The 17,085-nt window shown below is 35.7% G+C and overlaps 1 protein-coding gene across 1 annotated transcript in view; it reads left to right on the top strand.

Moving 5' to 3' along the window:
• LOC123531866 (von Willebrand factor C and EGF domain-containing protein-like) overlaps positions 1–17,085 on the top strand; it is a 43,840-nt gene that overhangs the window by 7,268 nt on the left and 19,487 nt on the right. Inside the window, exons 2-3 of the mRNA XM_045313156.2 lie at positions 2,445–2,729; positions 10,004–10,165. Of these exons, the coding sequence (XP_045169091.2) occupies positions 2,445–2,729; positions 10,004–10,165 (447 nt within the window). The remainder of the gene's footprint in view (positions 1–2,444; positions 2,730–10,003; positions 10,166–17,085) is intronic.

Here is a 17,085-nt window from a genome sequence, read left to right on the forward strand (position 1 = left end):
AGTGCCCCATAAAGTTACGAGTTCGGTTCCCCAATGAGCACTAAACGTACGAGTTCGGCTTCCCAGTGCGCCATAAAGTTACGAGTTCGGTTCCCCAATGAGCACTAAACGTACGAGTACGGCTTCCCAATGCGCCATAATTTAACGAGCTCGGTTCCGAAATAAGGTACAAAGTTACTTTACGGTTCCCCAGTTAGCTATAAATATACGAGTACGGTTTTCTGATGAGATATAAATGTACGAGTTCGAATCCCCAAAGAGCTATAAATGTTTGAGTACGGTTCCCAAATGAGCTATAAATTTAGGAATTAGGTTCCTAGTGGGCTATATATGTTCAGGTACGGTTCCCAAGTGAGCTATTAATGTACGAGAACAGTTCCCAAGTAAGCTATAAATGTTCAGGTACGGTTCCCAAGTGAGCTATGAATGTACGAGAACAGTTCCCAAGTAAGCTATAAATGTTCAAGTACGGTTCCCAAGTGAGCTATTATTGTACGAGAACGGTTCCTAAATGAGCTATTAATGTATGAGAACGGTTCCCAAGCGAGCTATTAATGTACGAGAACGGTTCCCAAGTGAGCTATTAATGTACGAGAACTGTTCCCAAGTGAGCTATTAATGTACGAGAACGGTTTCCAAGTGAGCTATTAATGTACGAGAACGGTTCCCAAGTGAGCTATTAATGTACGAGAATGGTTCCCAAGTGAGCTATTAATGTACGAGAACGGTTCCCAAGTGAGCTATTAATGTACGAGAACGGTTCCCTAAATGAGCTATAAATGTTCAAGTACGGTTCCCAAGTGAGCTATAAATGTTCAAGTACGTTTCCCAAGTGAGCTATTAATGTACGAGAACGGTTCCCAAGTGAGCTATTAATGTACGAGAACGGTTCCCAAGTGAGCTATAAATGTACGAGAACGGTTCCCAAGTGAGCTATTAATGTACGAGAACGGTTCCCAAGTGAGCTATTAATGTACGAGAACGGTTCCCAAGTGAGCTATTAATGTACGAGAACGGTTCCCAAGTGAGCTATTAATGTACGAGAACGGTTCCCAAGTGAGCTGTTAATGTACGAGAACGGTTCCCAAGTGAGCTATTAATGTACGAGAACGGTTCCTAAATGAGCTATAAATGTTCAAGTACGGTTCCCAAGTGAGCTATTAATGTTCAAGTACGGTTCCCAAGTGAGCTATTAATGTACGAGAACGGTTCCCAAGTGAGCTATTAATGTACGAGAACGGTTCCCAAGTGAGCTATTAATGTATGAGAACGGTTCCCAAGTGAGCTATTAATGTACGAGAACGGTTCCCAAGTGAGCTATTAATGTAAGAGAACGGTTCCCAAGTGAGCTATAAATGTTCAAGTACGGTTCCCATTTATTAGAGCCGTACTTTAAAGATATCCAATGGCCAACTTTCACTAAAATATTTTATCTTTAGATATTTACTTCAGATGCATAAAATCCTCGTTAAATGTATTTATTTTTACTAAATATATAAATCAAGTTTACATACGGAACTAGATTCATAATTAAATGTCAAGCAGTAACAGATGATTGTTAACCTTTAGCATGCTAGGTAAATTGTTGTCTTCTGGAAATGTCGTCTGCTAAAATTGTTAAGTTCATTCAATTTGCTCCAAAATTGGAAGAAATATTGTCAGAGTAGCAAACAGCTTGGAACCTGATGTGGTTCCAAGCTGTTTGCAAAGGCTGTTAAATTCGCCTGCAGCAGGCTAAGGGTTAAAAAACAGCCAGTTTTTTAGTGATAATACACATTTATAGCGTGTTTATCTGTATGCAGTATGTACTATTTTAAACCTATTGCATACTGTTAATACACATAAACTTGTTAATTTTATGTGTATATAAATGATATGAAGTACTTGTTCATATTTTAAAATATGAACTTTGGATCCAATATACGTGTACCTTTAAACTCACTCAAGTTGGTAATGCTTGTTTTTAATGTTGAAATGCATTTTACACAGGGTCACATTTACTGATGGGTACTAGTTTCATATATGAGCCGCGCCATGAGAAAATCAACATAGTGGGTTTGCGACCAGCATGGATCCAGACCAGCCTGCGCATCCGCGCAGTCCGGTCAGGATCCATGCTGTTCGCTTTCAAAGCCTATTGCAATTACAGAAACTGTTAGCGAACAGCATGGATCCTGACCAGACTGCGCTGATGCGCAGGCTGGTCTGGATCCATGCTGGTCGCAAAGCCACTATCTTGGTTTTACCATGGCGCGGCTCATATAACAAGAATCTAAGAAAATATATTATTAAGACTAAAACACCTTATTTACAAAATGAATTGATCCCCTTTAAGATGTGCGTCGTTACAGCTGTGACTCGTTTTGAAAATATTTCCTTTTTTGTAAGGCAACAAACAACAATAAAAACATTGTCCTCGTTACTTGTTGTTTTTATTTTTTCAGAAACATTCATTCATCCCATGGATAATTGCAGAGAGTGCACATGTTGCGAGACCGGGAAAGTCAGGTGCTTGAAAAAAAAGTGTAACATACCCCAGCCACCCCCTTGCGGAACGGAGCACTTTGAAGATATAACACCAGATGGGTGTTGTGTTGACTGCGATGCCGAATGCAAGGATAAAACCTGTAGTATTACAAGCTGCGCTTCAGGAACACCTCACTATGCTGCGAATGATTGTTGTATGACATGTGGTTGTTATACCAGGGGCGGAGTTGTTCTACCGTCAAGTAAGCATTTTGGCCTTGTGATGTATAGTGTGAAATACTTTAGTATATTTCCTTAATAACTGCTTCGTCTAGTGTAGGCTACATACATAATTAATATTACGCAGTATAAAACAACTTTATTTACAAGTAGGTCTTTGTCTACTTAATTTCAAGAGGCAATATCATGTTTCAAAACTACCATGGGCACAAACTAAAAGTAAACCGTGCTAAATCAGTTTAGCCGGAACCTGGACCCGAACCCATACTGACACGGTGATAGCATCTAGGAACATCAGATCCATCTGGTCTTCCAAGTTCTTTAGGCCGCAGCCTTTGAAGGTCAGACTCTGCTATTGAGTTTCCCGATAGGCGTAAATTGTAAGAAATGACTCAGTAGGAGCATGTCAAAACTTTCGTTGACCCATGAGGTGTCATTTCCCCTGTCAAAAGGTCTTTCAGACACACAAAATGTAATTATATATGGGGCATAACCGATCCATTTCTTTTTCCTATTTCCATTCAAATACAACTACCCTCACTTTTGCATAGAATTTAGTGATGGAATTCCTAATAGCACTTACTTAACTTAACTGCAAATTTCAGAATCAAATATATAGCCAGGCAGCTGTAAAATACAAATTGCACAAAAAAAGTTACATTTAAAGGTTTTAAATATTTTTTCGTGATCCAAGGAAACACATTTTAACCAATCAGCTATTGTCTCATTGAACCGTACGGGTTTTACACTTTTCAGCCAATCCAAAGCCGTCATTCAATAACAACATTAGACCGGAAAGGGTTGCGCAAATAACACGTATGCACTACGTGTATAATTGATAACTGCACTGGCTGTAAGCGAAAGAATTGACAAAACGAAAGTTATTCTGGTCACGTCGAAAAAGTCATGTTATAGGTAGCATTTGCTATCAAAAAATGATATCCAAAGTGTCCTGTCAAAATGGAGATTTTACGATACATTTAAAAGTTCTTAAATACAAGTTAGAAATAAAAGCGGTACATATCATGTAAAATAAATTCTAGAAGCACAAAAAATGCAGAAAAAGAGAACTTGTTTCATATAAGACAAGGATCTAAATTTGGAGAAGTCTTTTCTGCCCTTAATAAGGAAGTTCTAGTTTTTTTATTCTTAAATATACATACACTCAAATGCATGTTAATACTTTCTTCCAAAGATAGTTCACTAGATCAGTACAACTGCTAAAAAACTGGTTTTGTTATATCTGTTTGCACATTTAACCTTTACCCTGCTAAATTTCTAAAATGGACTGGTCTGTCATTCAATTTGACTAGTACCATTTATTATTCGAAGGGGTGTTCACTGAAATTTTACTAACGGAACAGTGAACAGTGCACATATGCGCAGGCTCTTCTTGGTCTGCACTGGTCGCACAGGCAGAAACACCTGTCGCCAGCAGGCTAAAGGGTTCAGTTTCTTTCCAAAAATGTATACGTCTATAAACGTCTATAAAACTTTCGAAGTATAACAAAAGAGTAATAAACTTTAAGAGATTTTTGCGAACAACAAAAATATCAGAAAACATTATTTGCCACCTAAAGGAGCACGCCTTTTCGTGTCTTTTTTGTGTGTGTTTTTTGTTGTTTTTTTTTTTTTTTTTTTTTTTTTTTTTTTTCAAAATAAGGTCAAAAATAAAGTGATTCAAAAGAGTTCTATCCATGGAGGATAACAAAGGAATTCAGTGAATTCATTAATTGGAAGAAACTAAGTCTGTAAGTTATTCAGTGAATTTTATTATTGGAGTGATACGCAACGTAATTTAAAAAAAATCTATAATTGAGGCAAAACAACGTGATTCGGTGAATTATATACAGTTGGAGCAATACAACATGATTTGCTGAGTGATATGATGGGTAAAACAACGTGATTTAAAGAGCTCTTTAATTGGGAAATAGGAACAACGTGAAGAGGTGTGTTCTATAAATGGGGACCACAATGTGATCTAGTGAGTTCTACAATTGGGGGGAGGAGGGGATCGGGTAGGGGTGACGGTGACAAAGTGATTCGGTAAATTTTAATTTTGGAGGAAAACAATGTGATTCAGTGATTTCTATAAATGGGGACAACAACGTGACTGTTTAGTGAGTGGGCGGATGGGAGTGACGGTGACAAGTTGGTTCAGTGAGTTATTTATATATATATAACTAGAGAAAAACAATGTGATTCGTTGATTTCTATGATGAGAAAAAATAACATGAAGTAGTAATTATTTTACTGGGGGTGGGGGCGGGGGGCGGCGGTTAACAACTTGGTTGGTGAGGTCTATAAATGGGAACAAGAACATGGTTTAGTAAGTTCTATATTTGGGAGAAACAAAATTAGTTCGTGAGTTATATTGTTAGAATGGGGAACAAAGTGTTTCGGTGAGTTCTTTAATAAGGGAAAAACAAAGCAAATTAGTCAATTCTATAAATGTGGGAAACAAAGTAGTTCATTTAGTTCTATGATAGAGGGAAAACAGTTCTATAATTCAGCAAAATCAAAGTGATCCGTTAAGTTCCAGGACTGGGCCAAATAAAAGTACATTTTGTACTTCGTTTAGTTCTATTATGGTGGTGGGGAGTGGAGGGGGACAAAGTTCTTCGGTTAGTTTTATTTATGGGGGAAAACAAAGTGTTTCGGTGAGTTCTATCATCGAGGGAAAACAAAGTGTTTCGGTGAGTTCTGTTACTGGGAGAAAACAAAGTCATTCAGCGAGATCTCTAGTTAGGAAAATTACAGTGCTTGAGTGTGTCTACAATTAGGTGGAAACAGTGTGATTCAGTGAGTTATATGCCGTATTAAATTATTTTTAAAAATACAAATATCTATAGTATTAACAACCTATCTTCTTGCACACCGGACTGGCGTTTCCGGTGATTTTACCCATGTCGGCAAAACCCATCAGGCACACCCATGCCAGATGACGCTTGTGCTGTTAATGACAACTAAAGTCTGTTCCATTCCAAAGGTTTACCCCAACTTTGGTGTCATATGACAAAACTACGACACTTACCGGCAAAGTAAACATGGTTTGATAAACTAAAAAAAGTCACCCTCGAGAAATTTAACGATTTTTTTCTGCTTTGCCTAATATCCAAATAAATGACAAATTTATATTTTCAACGGCAGTCTCCCATTGTAATTTCTTGTCACCATTGGAGTTTGCTCTCTAAATTTAAGTATAACGGGAAAATTCACGTGAATTTTTTCGGGAGCGACTCAAAACTCATTTCGTTTACAATTTCCTACATGTAAATGCATTGAGTGAAATGAAATTTTGTGTTTAAAAATATGTTATTTAGATTTAACAAAAATGTAAATTGACTCACTTTTAACCTATCAAAGGTGTAAACACTCCAAAAATCTTCCAAGTCTTCAATAGCTCTATCCAATCCTCAGTGAATCAGTTGTAAACAAACAAGCTCTTTTACGCATCGATGAAATTCAGGCATCAATCGCACCATGCCCTTGAAACGATGACTTGTTCAATTTAACATCATTTCCAAACGCATGGTTCAAAGATAACCTGTATTTTAGCATCCTTACTGAAGTATTTACAGTCCGCCACATATCCAATTTCTTTCACAATTTTCAGTTTTCAAAACACAATATTCGCCATATCGAGTCCCGGCTGTGTATGCTTCTTTTTCTCCGAAAGAAACTTATGACGTATAAGATAAATGACGTAGTATTGCTGGCAATATGCAGATTTATTCGAGGCGCACAAGGGAAGAATTACACAGGTGTAGTACTTAGATACACAATCAGCCGATAGAAGATAGACATCTTGACGTACATCACGCTAGAATTAAACTTTACTTTTGAAATATATGATTAAAAAATGCTTAATTGCTTATCATTTCATCAACCTATCTGTTTTTTTTTTTTGTTTTTTTTTTATTATTATTATTACAATTTTGCTGTTTAGGCCTATATGAAAGCATCTCTTTTTAAACCTGTGACTTACTCTTGATCCGAAGGCTGCTTATTTAGATTTCTTTAAAAGCGAAATCGGATCGCGAACACATTCTCTCTGTTTATTAAATCATTATTATCATCATTATTATTATAATTATTATGTCAGATTTATATTTGACTCAGAGAGAAGTCATAGAGCGTAGAATATTGTTATTTATAACCGCCGATTTCAATTATGAAATATATCCCCGAACTATCATTTTATCAACTTTTATTGTCCACCGGAGGTACGATGTCCAGAAACAGATCTAAACATTCAAATACTATTTTCAGATCATTCATGAATAATTAACGGTAATGTGAGCTGAAACTTTTCTCCGTTAAAGTTTTACTTTAGTCTTACATTCTTGAAACTGCCAGTCAGGGTTTTTAACAAAGGTTTGGTATTTTCTTTTTGTTCCTTTTCATTATTTTTATATATCGTACATTTCTGTTGAACATGTAGGCTGGAGTATGCTTTTAAATTCCACAAGATATGACATTGTGCGTAATCGTCGCAAGTGTTACGTCACTTTAGTTTTCTGCTGGATTAAACGAGCACAGATTAATTATTGTCTCTGGCACAAACTCTTGTTGATAAAGTCCACGGAGACCGATTAATAATTCTTTTTTTCGGCCTTTGCTCACACGTGTATCATAATTGGCACGTGACGAGGCGCGCGATCGAAGAAAATATAATAGAATGTTCAAAATGATAAGCAGAAAGTGTAACATAGGCGTAGGAGCAGCGGGACCTGAAGGACACCCACAAATATGGTGTACAGCATGTATTTTGTTTGCCCCCCCCCCCCCCCCCCCCCTCTACCACTCCCCGTCGTTCCCGCACTTTTAATTAAAACAAGAATTTTTTCCATAGAAGTAACAGAAGAGTCCATTTGAGAGAGCATTTACATAAGAATTTGATGCAACGCAAATAGTCCAAAGATTATAGAAACATACTGTTCTAATGTAATTAACTTTGAGATAGAGAGATTTAACATAACTATGCATACCAAACCTGAACCTGAAAAAATAGAATGCTTTATAGCTGACGAAGGTTTTCATATATACGCCGAAACCTAAACCGAAATAAAAGCATGCACGTCGGGGGCCTAAATCGGGCTGAAGATGATTAAAAAGGACAGTTTTGCTCATGCAAAATGTATGTCAAATAATCATACAGGCTTTTTGCCGTGCAGTTCCGCGGGAATTAATATCTCTATGTATATGTAATTGCTATGTGTTTTCTGTTATCCGTTCCTAATTTTGGCGGGAAAACTGCACGTGTTTTTATTGCGCTCCACCGGTTCATTAGCATAAAGTTTCATGTTGCCGTCATGGTTTTATATCAACAGAAACGATTCTGATTTTATTATAGAACGTAATCTTGAATTATTCTGTAAGTTTACCAAATGAAAATACGCGATTCTGAGCGTGAATGAATTTCGTTTCTGTACGACGGTGACTATATGTTTATGAAAATTTTCTTGCGGAAATATTAATATTTTGATTATGCGTTAAACTTCAAAAAGGCCGTCAAGTTGAATCACAAAAAGACTTTTCACTTATTCTGGCGGACAAAAAATTAATTGCCAGCTGAACAATGTTTAATATATCCCTGTACATCTCGTAGTCTTACAAGCTCATATACTCTCCGTTTTTGAGGACAAACATGTGAAAGATACGGATCGAAATGGGTATGATTAACCAATGTTGCTATCAAATGTTATTTTAATAATAACAATACAAAACGTTAAATTGTTACCTTTGAAAAAGAGGCCATGGTTCGTTCTACATTTTTATCCACAGTGGTGACTAAAGGATTTTACATGCAACATAATTATGGAGTCTTAAAGAAAAAATCTTTTTAAGTTATTATTTTTCTGTATGTTTTCCGAATACTCACTGGTCAGAGTTTAAAATTTGGTGTTTCAGAGGAACATTTACATAAACTGATATTTCTTTGTTAGATCTGGGTCCTAAATATAACTTAAAAATACAGAAATATTAACAAGATTATTTAGGAAAACCTAATAGTTGTAATTCTAAACGGTCACGATGGTTTTTGTATGTATGAACTTATTTTAACGCAAATATTTCGAGTTGTAGACATCTAACCCTTTTATGTTTAAAATAGTTTTTTCCTTGCCCTGTCCGTTCAAATTCAGTAATGCGACGTGTTGAAAGGGAATATCCTGGCGGACTGCGAAGTTTAGTTTTCACTTTTATTAATTAAATCCATAAAGATACTTCCGAGAGAAAATATCTATTTAGGGCACATCAACTGAAGTCAAGATATATATAATTTTCTTTCAACGACAGAAAACATGATATAAGGAGAATGCCCATGTGTTACTAAAATATCGAGACGTTCGCACGCAAATTTTGTTTTTCTTTTCAGAATGTCCTTGTTCTATTGTGTTTGTTTCTTTCTATTTTCTTATATATTTATTTATTTTCATGTTGAGGTGGCCTAACCTGAATTTCCCCAAGAATTAACATATTAATATGATAACAAAAACAGTCTTTTCAAATATTAACTCGGGCGTTTTAATTTTGAGTTGACCCCTAGTTTATTGCGCTACGGGCGCCGCCATATTGGAAAGTCGGCGTAACGTCATATAGCATTACGGTCTATGGGGAAAAAAGAAAAATCCAAGATTATATCTTTGAAATACACTTTATTGAAAAAATGAAAAAAAGGTCTAGAGATATTGATGTATGGTATATAAATATGTTTTTTGGACGATGTTACCGATACTGATAATTCAGAAACGAGGTAAACGTAATAGGTGGAACAGACTTTAGTGGTTCATGCACTGATAATATATTGTTTATGTAAAAATATGAAAAAAGCAGGTACCTTGATAGTTTCTCTCCGTTCCTTTTAGTATATTTTTCGATTCAAAATACGTCAGTTTACCGTAAGAACGTAACGTTACGCTATAAACGATAAAACTAAAGTGGAACTTTGTTATGATGCGTAACGCAAAACATCATGACGTCACTTCTGCTTACGAACGTTAATTTCCCGCGCTCTACTGTAAGAAAGAGTGCTACAAAGAAAGTATTTCTACCAGTTATTTGTAAAAATACGGTATGCAAGAAAAAATAATCTGCCAGAATAAAATGCTAACCTGTATACGATATGCAAGAAAAAATATCAGTCATGTGTTTACGAATCGGATAGAAATATCCGTCCCTCGGCCACCTGGGCATGGGCGGTAATTCAGCAAGCCTCATTACCGCCTAATGCGCAGGTGCTCTTGTATTGTGTTGTGCCAGAACTTCGTATCGCAAACAATAATCTATATTTCAGGCCCAGCGATAATTGATAATGATATTCATCCGGCATGCGAACAATGCAGGTGCCAAAACGGAGAGCTCACCTGTGAAAACAAAGCAGCTTGCCCATCGCCAAGGCTTCAATGTGTTGATGCGAAGATAAATCCAGACACATGTGAATGGTATTGTCCAAATGGTAAGATCTCTTTAATTCATACATGTATGTTTTGCTCCATGTCGCGTGTATGATGGGCTTTCAAGTTTCGAACAGTCTATTTCAAAATATACTTTATAGTTTCGATGTGGAAGTAAAATGTTTGTTGTTGTTGTTTTTGTTGGTGTTTTTTTTTTGCGGGGTGGGAGGGGGGGGGGCGGGGTGTGTTTTTTTTTAATTAGTAATAATCAGCCCGGTACTGTTTTTATGAAATTACAAATTTACCATTTTTATTGAAAATGAACCCCCTAATTGGGCCTTAAAAGGAGTTTTAAAATGGACAAGTATTTCAAAATAGAGAAGTTCATTTGAAATATTAAAATATGGTGTGCCCGATTTTCACGACCACACCATATGACACCGGCACTGGTTTTGTTCTGAAAGCGGATCTCAGAGTGGTTCAAATAAGCATGAAGCTTTCATCACAATCAATCTGAAATTGAATTAGTATAAATTTATTTTAATAGTTAAATCGTTTTAGTAAGGAAGATGGTCATAGTCTTAAGAGAGGATAGACCAACCAACCTGACATTTTAATGATTTTCACAATATTCGCATGTAAAACTTCTGTTTTACAATGTAGATTTTGATCAAACCTCTCATAGTTCAAGAAAAGACAGTGTGTCACACGCACCTGCAAACAGGGTATTATGTACACTGACCGGAAATGTCCAAGTAATGAGAAGTTTCGCAGTTTTTACGGCATTTATGAAACAGCTCCTTGGTAGTTGTGTTAAGTTGATGGCTAAACTAGAGCTGTTTCTTTGATAATTTTAGGAAAACTTGTTCAAAAGATCACGTTTACGCGCATTGAAATGATCACATTTAAACGCATTGAAATGATCACATTTACACGCATTCAAATGATCACGTTTACACGCATTCAAGTGATCACGTTTACACGCATTCAAATGATCACGTTTACACTAATCCGGGCACTGTCACGAGGACCATTTGATTAATGTTTATATATTTTAATACCTGTTATAGATTGTTTTTCCATTATAACGATACTAGTGGGGAAAAGAGGGTAGTTTCGTACAGAAAATACTTCAGTAGAGGAAAATAAGTTTGCAAATAAAACTCAATGTTTATTGTCTAAATTACGTGTTCTATACTGTACTTATATTACTTATATTTTCAAAAGTTTCTCACTTGTCTTCGTACTGCAGCGACTGTCAGTACTTGGAACGTTCAAACGACGCACCATAACAAAAGCACGCATGCTTTCCACCGTGGCGTCAAGCCAGTAATAGTCGCGTATATAAAGAAATATAAACCTATAAAATTGTATGGCCCTTTATCACATGACAGTTTTAAAATTGGAAAAATTTCACTTCGCCCAATCTAAGGAGCTGGCACATTAATGCAAGCGCTCTGTGAACTTAGAATATTTTGTTTGTTTGTTTTGGATTCAAAAGTATTTCAGTTATGTTATGATGGGCAGTAAACCTAACCAGTGCTCCTGGATTCTGTACCAGTACTAGCCTGTTCTCCGCAAGTAACTGCCAACTTCCCCACATGAAGAGGCGATGGAGGACACAGTGCCTTTTCAATCGTCACTGAGAACATACGCCTCGCCCATGGATATATCTCAAGACCCCCCCCCCCCCCCCCCACACACACACACTCCCCAACCCCGACTCCCTATTGAGCTAAAGTGGGCGCACACTGACATGTGTAAAATTAATTTTATTTTTTATTTTAGATTTTCACTGCATACTAAGAAATAAAGTAATGTTAACATATTGATATTTGATTTTTGAAAAGTATCCCTGTATGATATCAACTTAACTGAAATATAACTTTTTAAAAGCAGCCATTGATGTAATTTTGAAGTATTCCTGTAAAATCTCCGAAATATATCTTTAAGGTAGTCGAATTAGGAGAAGAACTCTATAAGACTTGTCTTTTGTTCAACTGTACGTGCTCGTAATGTTTAGTATATAAATATAATTATGTATATTGTTAGGAACAAATATGTGTAAACCGTATTGACAATCGGTAAGTTACGTATGTCCCGTGTGCGATTTCGGCATTCTCCGTTTTTCTACGGATTGCCATGTTTGCGTTCAGCTATATTTATGCCCGAAGAAGGCCGAAGTGCATAACGAGAGTACGTAATCATACGAAAATAACCGAGGGCCATTACAGGTCTATAATATTGTCTCTCTCAGGGGAAAACCAGTTCAGTTATATTCTCCAGTCATATACTAAAAAAAATGTATAATCTCACATGAGTTTTAAAGGTCCAATACTAAGGAAAGTGAACATTTTAATTTCTTTTAAAAAGCATTTCTTTGAGTTCCAAAGACCTTCTGTAAATTTTGACCTGCCAATCTTTATTATTTAGTGTCTTGCAGAAGTCTATGCACTGGCTAGGAAAAAAAATGCCATCTCACTTTCCCTTAGTAATGGACCTTTAAACGGCATGTTCTAATCTCTGGCCTGGCCTGGCCCGGCCTGGCCTGGCCTGGCCTGGCCCGTTGAGCCCAATTTCCGACTGAGCCGGGCCAGGCCAGGCCAGGCCAGGCCATAGATTTCAATTTCGTGAAAGTGATTTCTATAGCGTCTTTATAATCGGGACTTTTGGAATAAGTTTGGATTTTTCCCAGCATTATATAAATACATTTTGAACTCCACTCTTTTAAAATTATACACCTGGGAATAAGCCTGTAGCTAACATAACTTTATGTTAATTTAAAGGTGATCCCTGTTAATTGTTTATGACTATTATCAGGGGTTTCTCCACCTCAATTGCCCCTTGATGGTGGTTTGGTTTTCCCAAAATTGAATAACCTAAAAATTTATTATTTTGTCTTTTGAGGATTATTTAGTATTGTCCGAAATTATTAAAAAACTAGCACTCAAGAATATATTTTGTATGCTTCCGTAAAAAAAAAATGTGCCCAAACAAAAATAAAAATATAAATATGAAAACCAAATAAAATTAAACATTTCTTTACTGCCAGGTCGTACATGCGGCTAGAACTTCGTGTAAGACTACACCAAATTTAAGCTTACCCTATATATGTTTCATCCCCATCCCAACCACTATGTAGATATTTAAATTATCTGGATTTTAAATAATATATTTATATTATTCCTTCACTATAAATTATTTCAATCTTTAACATTGTATATTGTTTAAATTACATAGTGTATTATACATACAATTTTACATGAATATCTTTGTATCCCCTGGATTGAGGTCCCCAGGTCCCCAGCCCCCAATCTTCAATTAGGTTAAACATGGTGAACTTTATATTTAATTTTATTTTTAGTAACAGTTCCTGTGTTTCTGTGTTTGAGGTCCCCAGGTCCCCATGTCCCCATCAAAGTAAAATGTTTCTGTCTGTTTTCTCAGCTGCACTACACACCAGGTATTTGTATTCAATAGTATGATCCCCAGTACTGATACATTGACATTATGACTGTCTTTGTTGTTACATGTTGTTGTATGTAAATTAATGTATTATTTAAGAATGTATATATTTACTATATATATATAGTCAGGTACTTGAATATCAGCAACATTTACTACAAAGGTTATTATAAGGAAAATAGTTAGATAAGCAAATCAAAATTTATATCAACAAAAATATTAATATAATGAAAATTTTATAAATCATAATATATGTAACATATTACATAATTATATTTGTTTTATTTCACTGCAAAGGAAAAACAATGCATTATTACCAGTTTTTTTTTATAAAATTGTTCTAGAAATAGAATAGTAATAACTGTTCTGGATTTACTGAAACATATTAAAAGAAACCCACAACCCCACACACAAAAGATTGAAAATAGGTAGATAGAAAAATAACACAAATAGTTTTGTTTGTAAAACTTTCCCACATTAAAAAAGATATACAAGTAAATTCCCGAAGTAATGTTTTAACACAATATATAACACATGATGACTTGACCTAAAATATTTTCTTAAAGTTATTTTTTGATTGTATAGGTAGATGTATGAGATACAGAAGATTGTGGAAAGGGTTTTGATTGATCTATAAAAAAAAATAAAAATGATCCCCTTTAAAACTTAAAAATAATTATAGAACAGCCAGAAAAGTCCATTTAACAGAAATTGTTTTGACATCCTGATTTATTACTAAGCCAATATTTCTTTTATGGGGTTGTACATTACAATTATTTGCTAACTTCATTTCAAGATGGAGGATCATGGGATTAGATTGCAGGATATCTTTCATATGTCGGGTTTTGAAAAATTTGGTCATCAGTTCTAGCCCCCCTTAAAAAACGAAAATTTAAAGAAAATTCAAAGAAGTAAAAAAAAATTCATTTAATAAATATTGTACCTTTGTGTAGAAAAGTAAAAAATTCAACATTTTTCATAGCAGAATTTTAGTGTACAATTTGCTTTGTGTGTTTGATGACTAAGCTTTGTTGTCTTATGATTATCATTTTATCAGAGTCCCAGTGTTCCTGGAATGTGTATGATGCTTATTAAATTTTGCCCCCCACAAGTACTGACAATTTTCCCAAAAATCAATCAACATGTAGATGAAGTCAAACCAAAAATGCATCCCCTTTGTATCATAGCTCTGCTCTTACCCATGGTAGTGCAAGAATGAAGATTATATGACAAACTTGATATATACATTTGTGTTACGAAATAAAGGGGTTTTCTACCATATTTTAGAGCTAGTTTTAAAGATACCCTTTACTTGAAATAGTTGACTTTACTCACTGAAATAGTTCAAACGAATCTAACTTGGCTAAATATATAAACTAAGAGTGTTTGTAGAGCTACATTTACATTTAATGTAATGTTTAGCAGTCATTCTTATATGCTTTTGTTATTTCATAGAAAGAATCTGCAACACTTCTTTCAATTGTCTTTCGGTCTGTTTTTTAACATGACAGATACAGTATTAGTGATATGCAAACTTTTGTGGTACTGTAATATACAGAAATGTTTTTTATTCTGGCTATTCTATATTTTTCAAAAGCAGAATACATGCAATAATATCTATCCATCTTCTTTACAGAGTTTCAGAAAAAGAAAATTTATCATATCTGAAAATTCATCTTGCAATTTGTTATAAGGATAGTGTAGAAAAACCTAACTGAACAGAACTGCATGGTTCTAATAATATTATTGTAAAAACTGAGATGATTTTAACGTGAGAGGCGATAATAGGTTCAGAAAAACTGGCGCCAGATCAGAAAGAATGCCTCTGTACATGTTATATACCTACCCCTAGGTTTTCTATAAGAACCATGGTCGTGAACGGGAAAATATACTAAACCCATTTCATCCCCGTATTTCATATCAAAAACACCCCCGTTCGTAAATGTGTACTATTGATATTAAACAAGTGGTAATTTATCTTCCGTTGGTCCCGGTCACATTCTTTCAATAGTTCTTATATTTAGAAAAAGAACGTGAGTTTACAGTTTTTTCACAGGTCACAAAAAACTTGCTTGAACTTCCCTGGTGAAGTTCCGTTCTAGATTATAGACACACTCTGATTGGCTGATGTGAAAATGTATGTCAGTCGTCATTTTACTACACGGTACGCTAAAATGTTTATATGCAGCATAAATGTGCAAAATGAATTAATAACAGTAGATGTATAACTATGTATGTTTCAAATTCAAACCCCTTACAAGATGGGAAATTTTTTTCATCATTTCGAGTCTTATCGTAAAACTGTGAATATATTGCATTCTGTTTTTTTTTGTTTACATTTCGCTTAACATGTGCACACTGTCGTGACCTCTAGACCGGATGTTCATTAGGGAAGTTCACGCAAGTTTTTTCTGTAACGTTGACTAAAGCATAAAATATACGGAGCATCTCTGCAATATGGCATTTACTGACCTGCGTGTTTTAGGTATGAAATACGCGATTGAAATGGGTTAGTATATTTTCCCGTTCATGACCATGGTTCTTATAGAATACCTAGGGGTAGGGTGTAACACGTACGGAGGCATTTTCTTTCTGATCTGGTGCCAGTGGTTCAGAACACTTGATTTTGCTTTAACTCTGTGATTTCATATCTTTTGATTTTATTTTGGTGTAAATAGATGTGAAGCAAAAATTTTCAGTCAGTCGTCTATGACGCGATGTGTTTTGGGGTGCAGTAAAAACCCAAAACAGATCATATCCAAATTTGCCTCGATAAACCTTAAGTGGTTTGAACGTCCACTTAGAGTGCGGGAGGTGGTAGTTCGATCCCCGGCTGCGTAATACCACAGACGTGAAAAATGGTACCAGTAGCTCCCTTCCTTCAGGCGCTCAGCATTAAAAGGGAAATGGCCTCTTCTCTCATACCCTTGTGGCGATGGATTCCATCAGGAAAGAGGTGTTGTGTGAAAATAAATATAAGTTGTAGAACTTCCTTCGCAATCAACCTAAATAATGTATTAACTAAAATTCGCCCATGCTCATTGTGAATTGGGTAGGGTAGACGGATAGGGTGGACGGATAGCTCAGTGGTTTGCAAACTGGCCTTCAATCCTGAGGTTGGGGTTCGATCCCGGCGTGTTTCCCACTCACTAGAGGGGGTACTGATCAGGAACCCCGGCAATCCTTGCGTGTATCAGGCTATACACTGGGCACGTTAAAGAACCAGGCGTCTATTCGCCACGAGCTAGGGTAAGTTAGCCGGATAACCTGTATCTGATTTCTGATCTCTCTGTCGTGGGGGGTTTGTCTCACTCTGTCCCCCTGGTCAGTCGCTCTGTGTTTTGTACTAGTAGAGGATGAAAATTTTGTGCCCTGCATTTGAATATCTAAAGCGCCTTTGAACGTGTAATTGATCATGAAAAGTGCGCTATATAAATCTGGTATAAAAAATAATAATAATATAATAATAATAGTCTTATAGTGAAGTACATTTTTAAAAAATGCTGAGTGGGGACAA

Source organism: Mercenaria mercenaria, chromosome 11 (assembly GCF_021730395.1).
Source record: "Mercenaria mercenaria strain notata chromosome 11, MADL_Memer_1, whole genome shotgun sequence".
In the NCBI taxonomy this organism is placed as follows: Eukaryota; Metazoa; Mollusca; class Bivalvia; order Venerida; family Veneridae; genus Mercenaria; species Mercenaria mercenaria.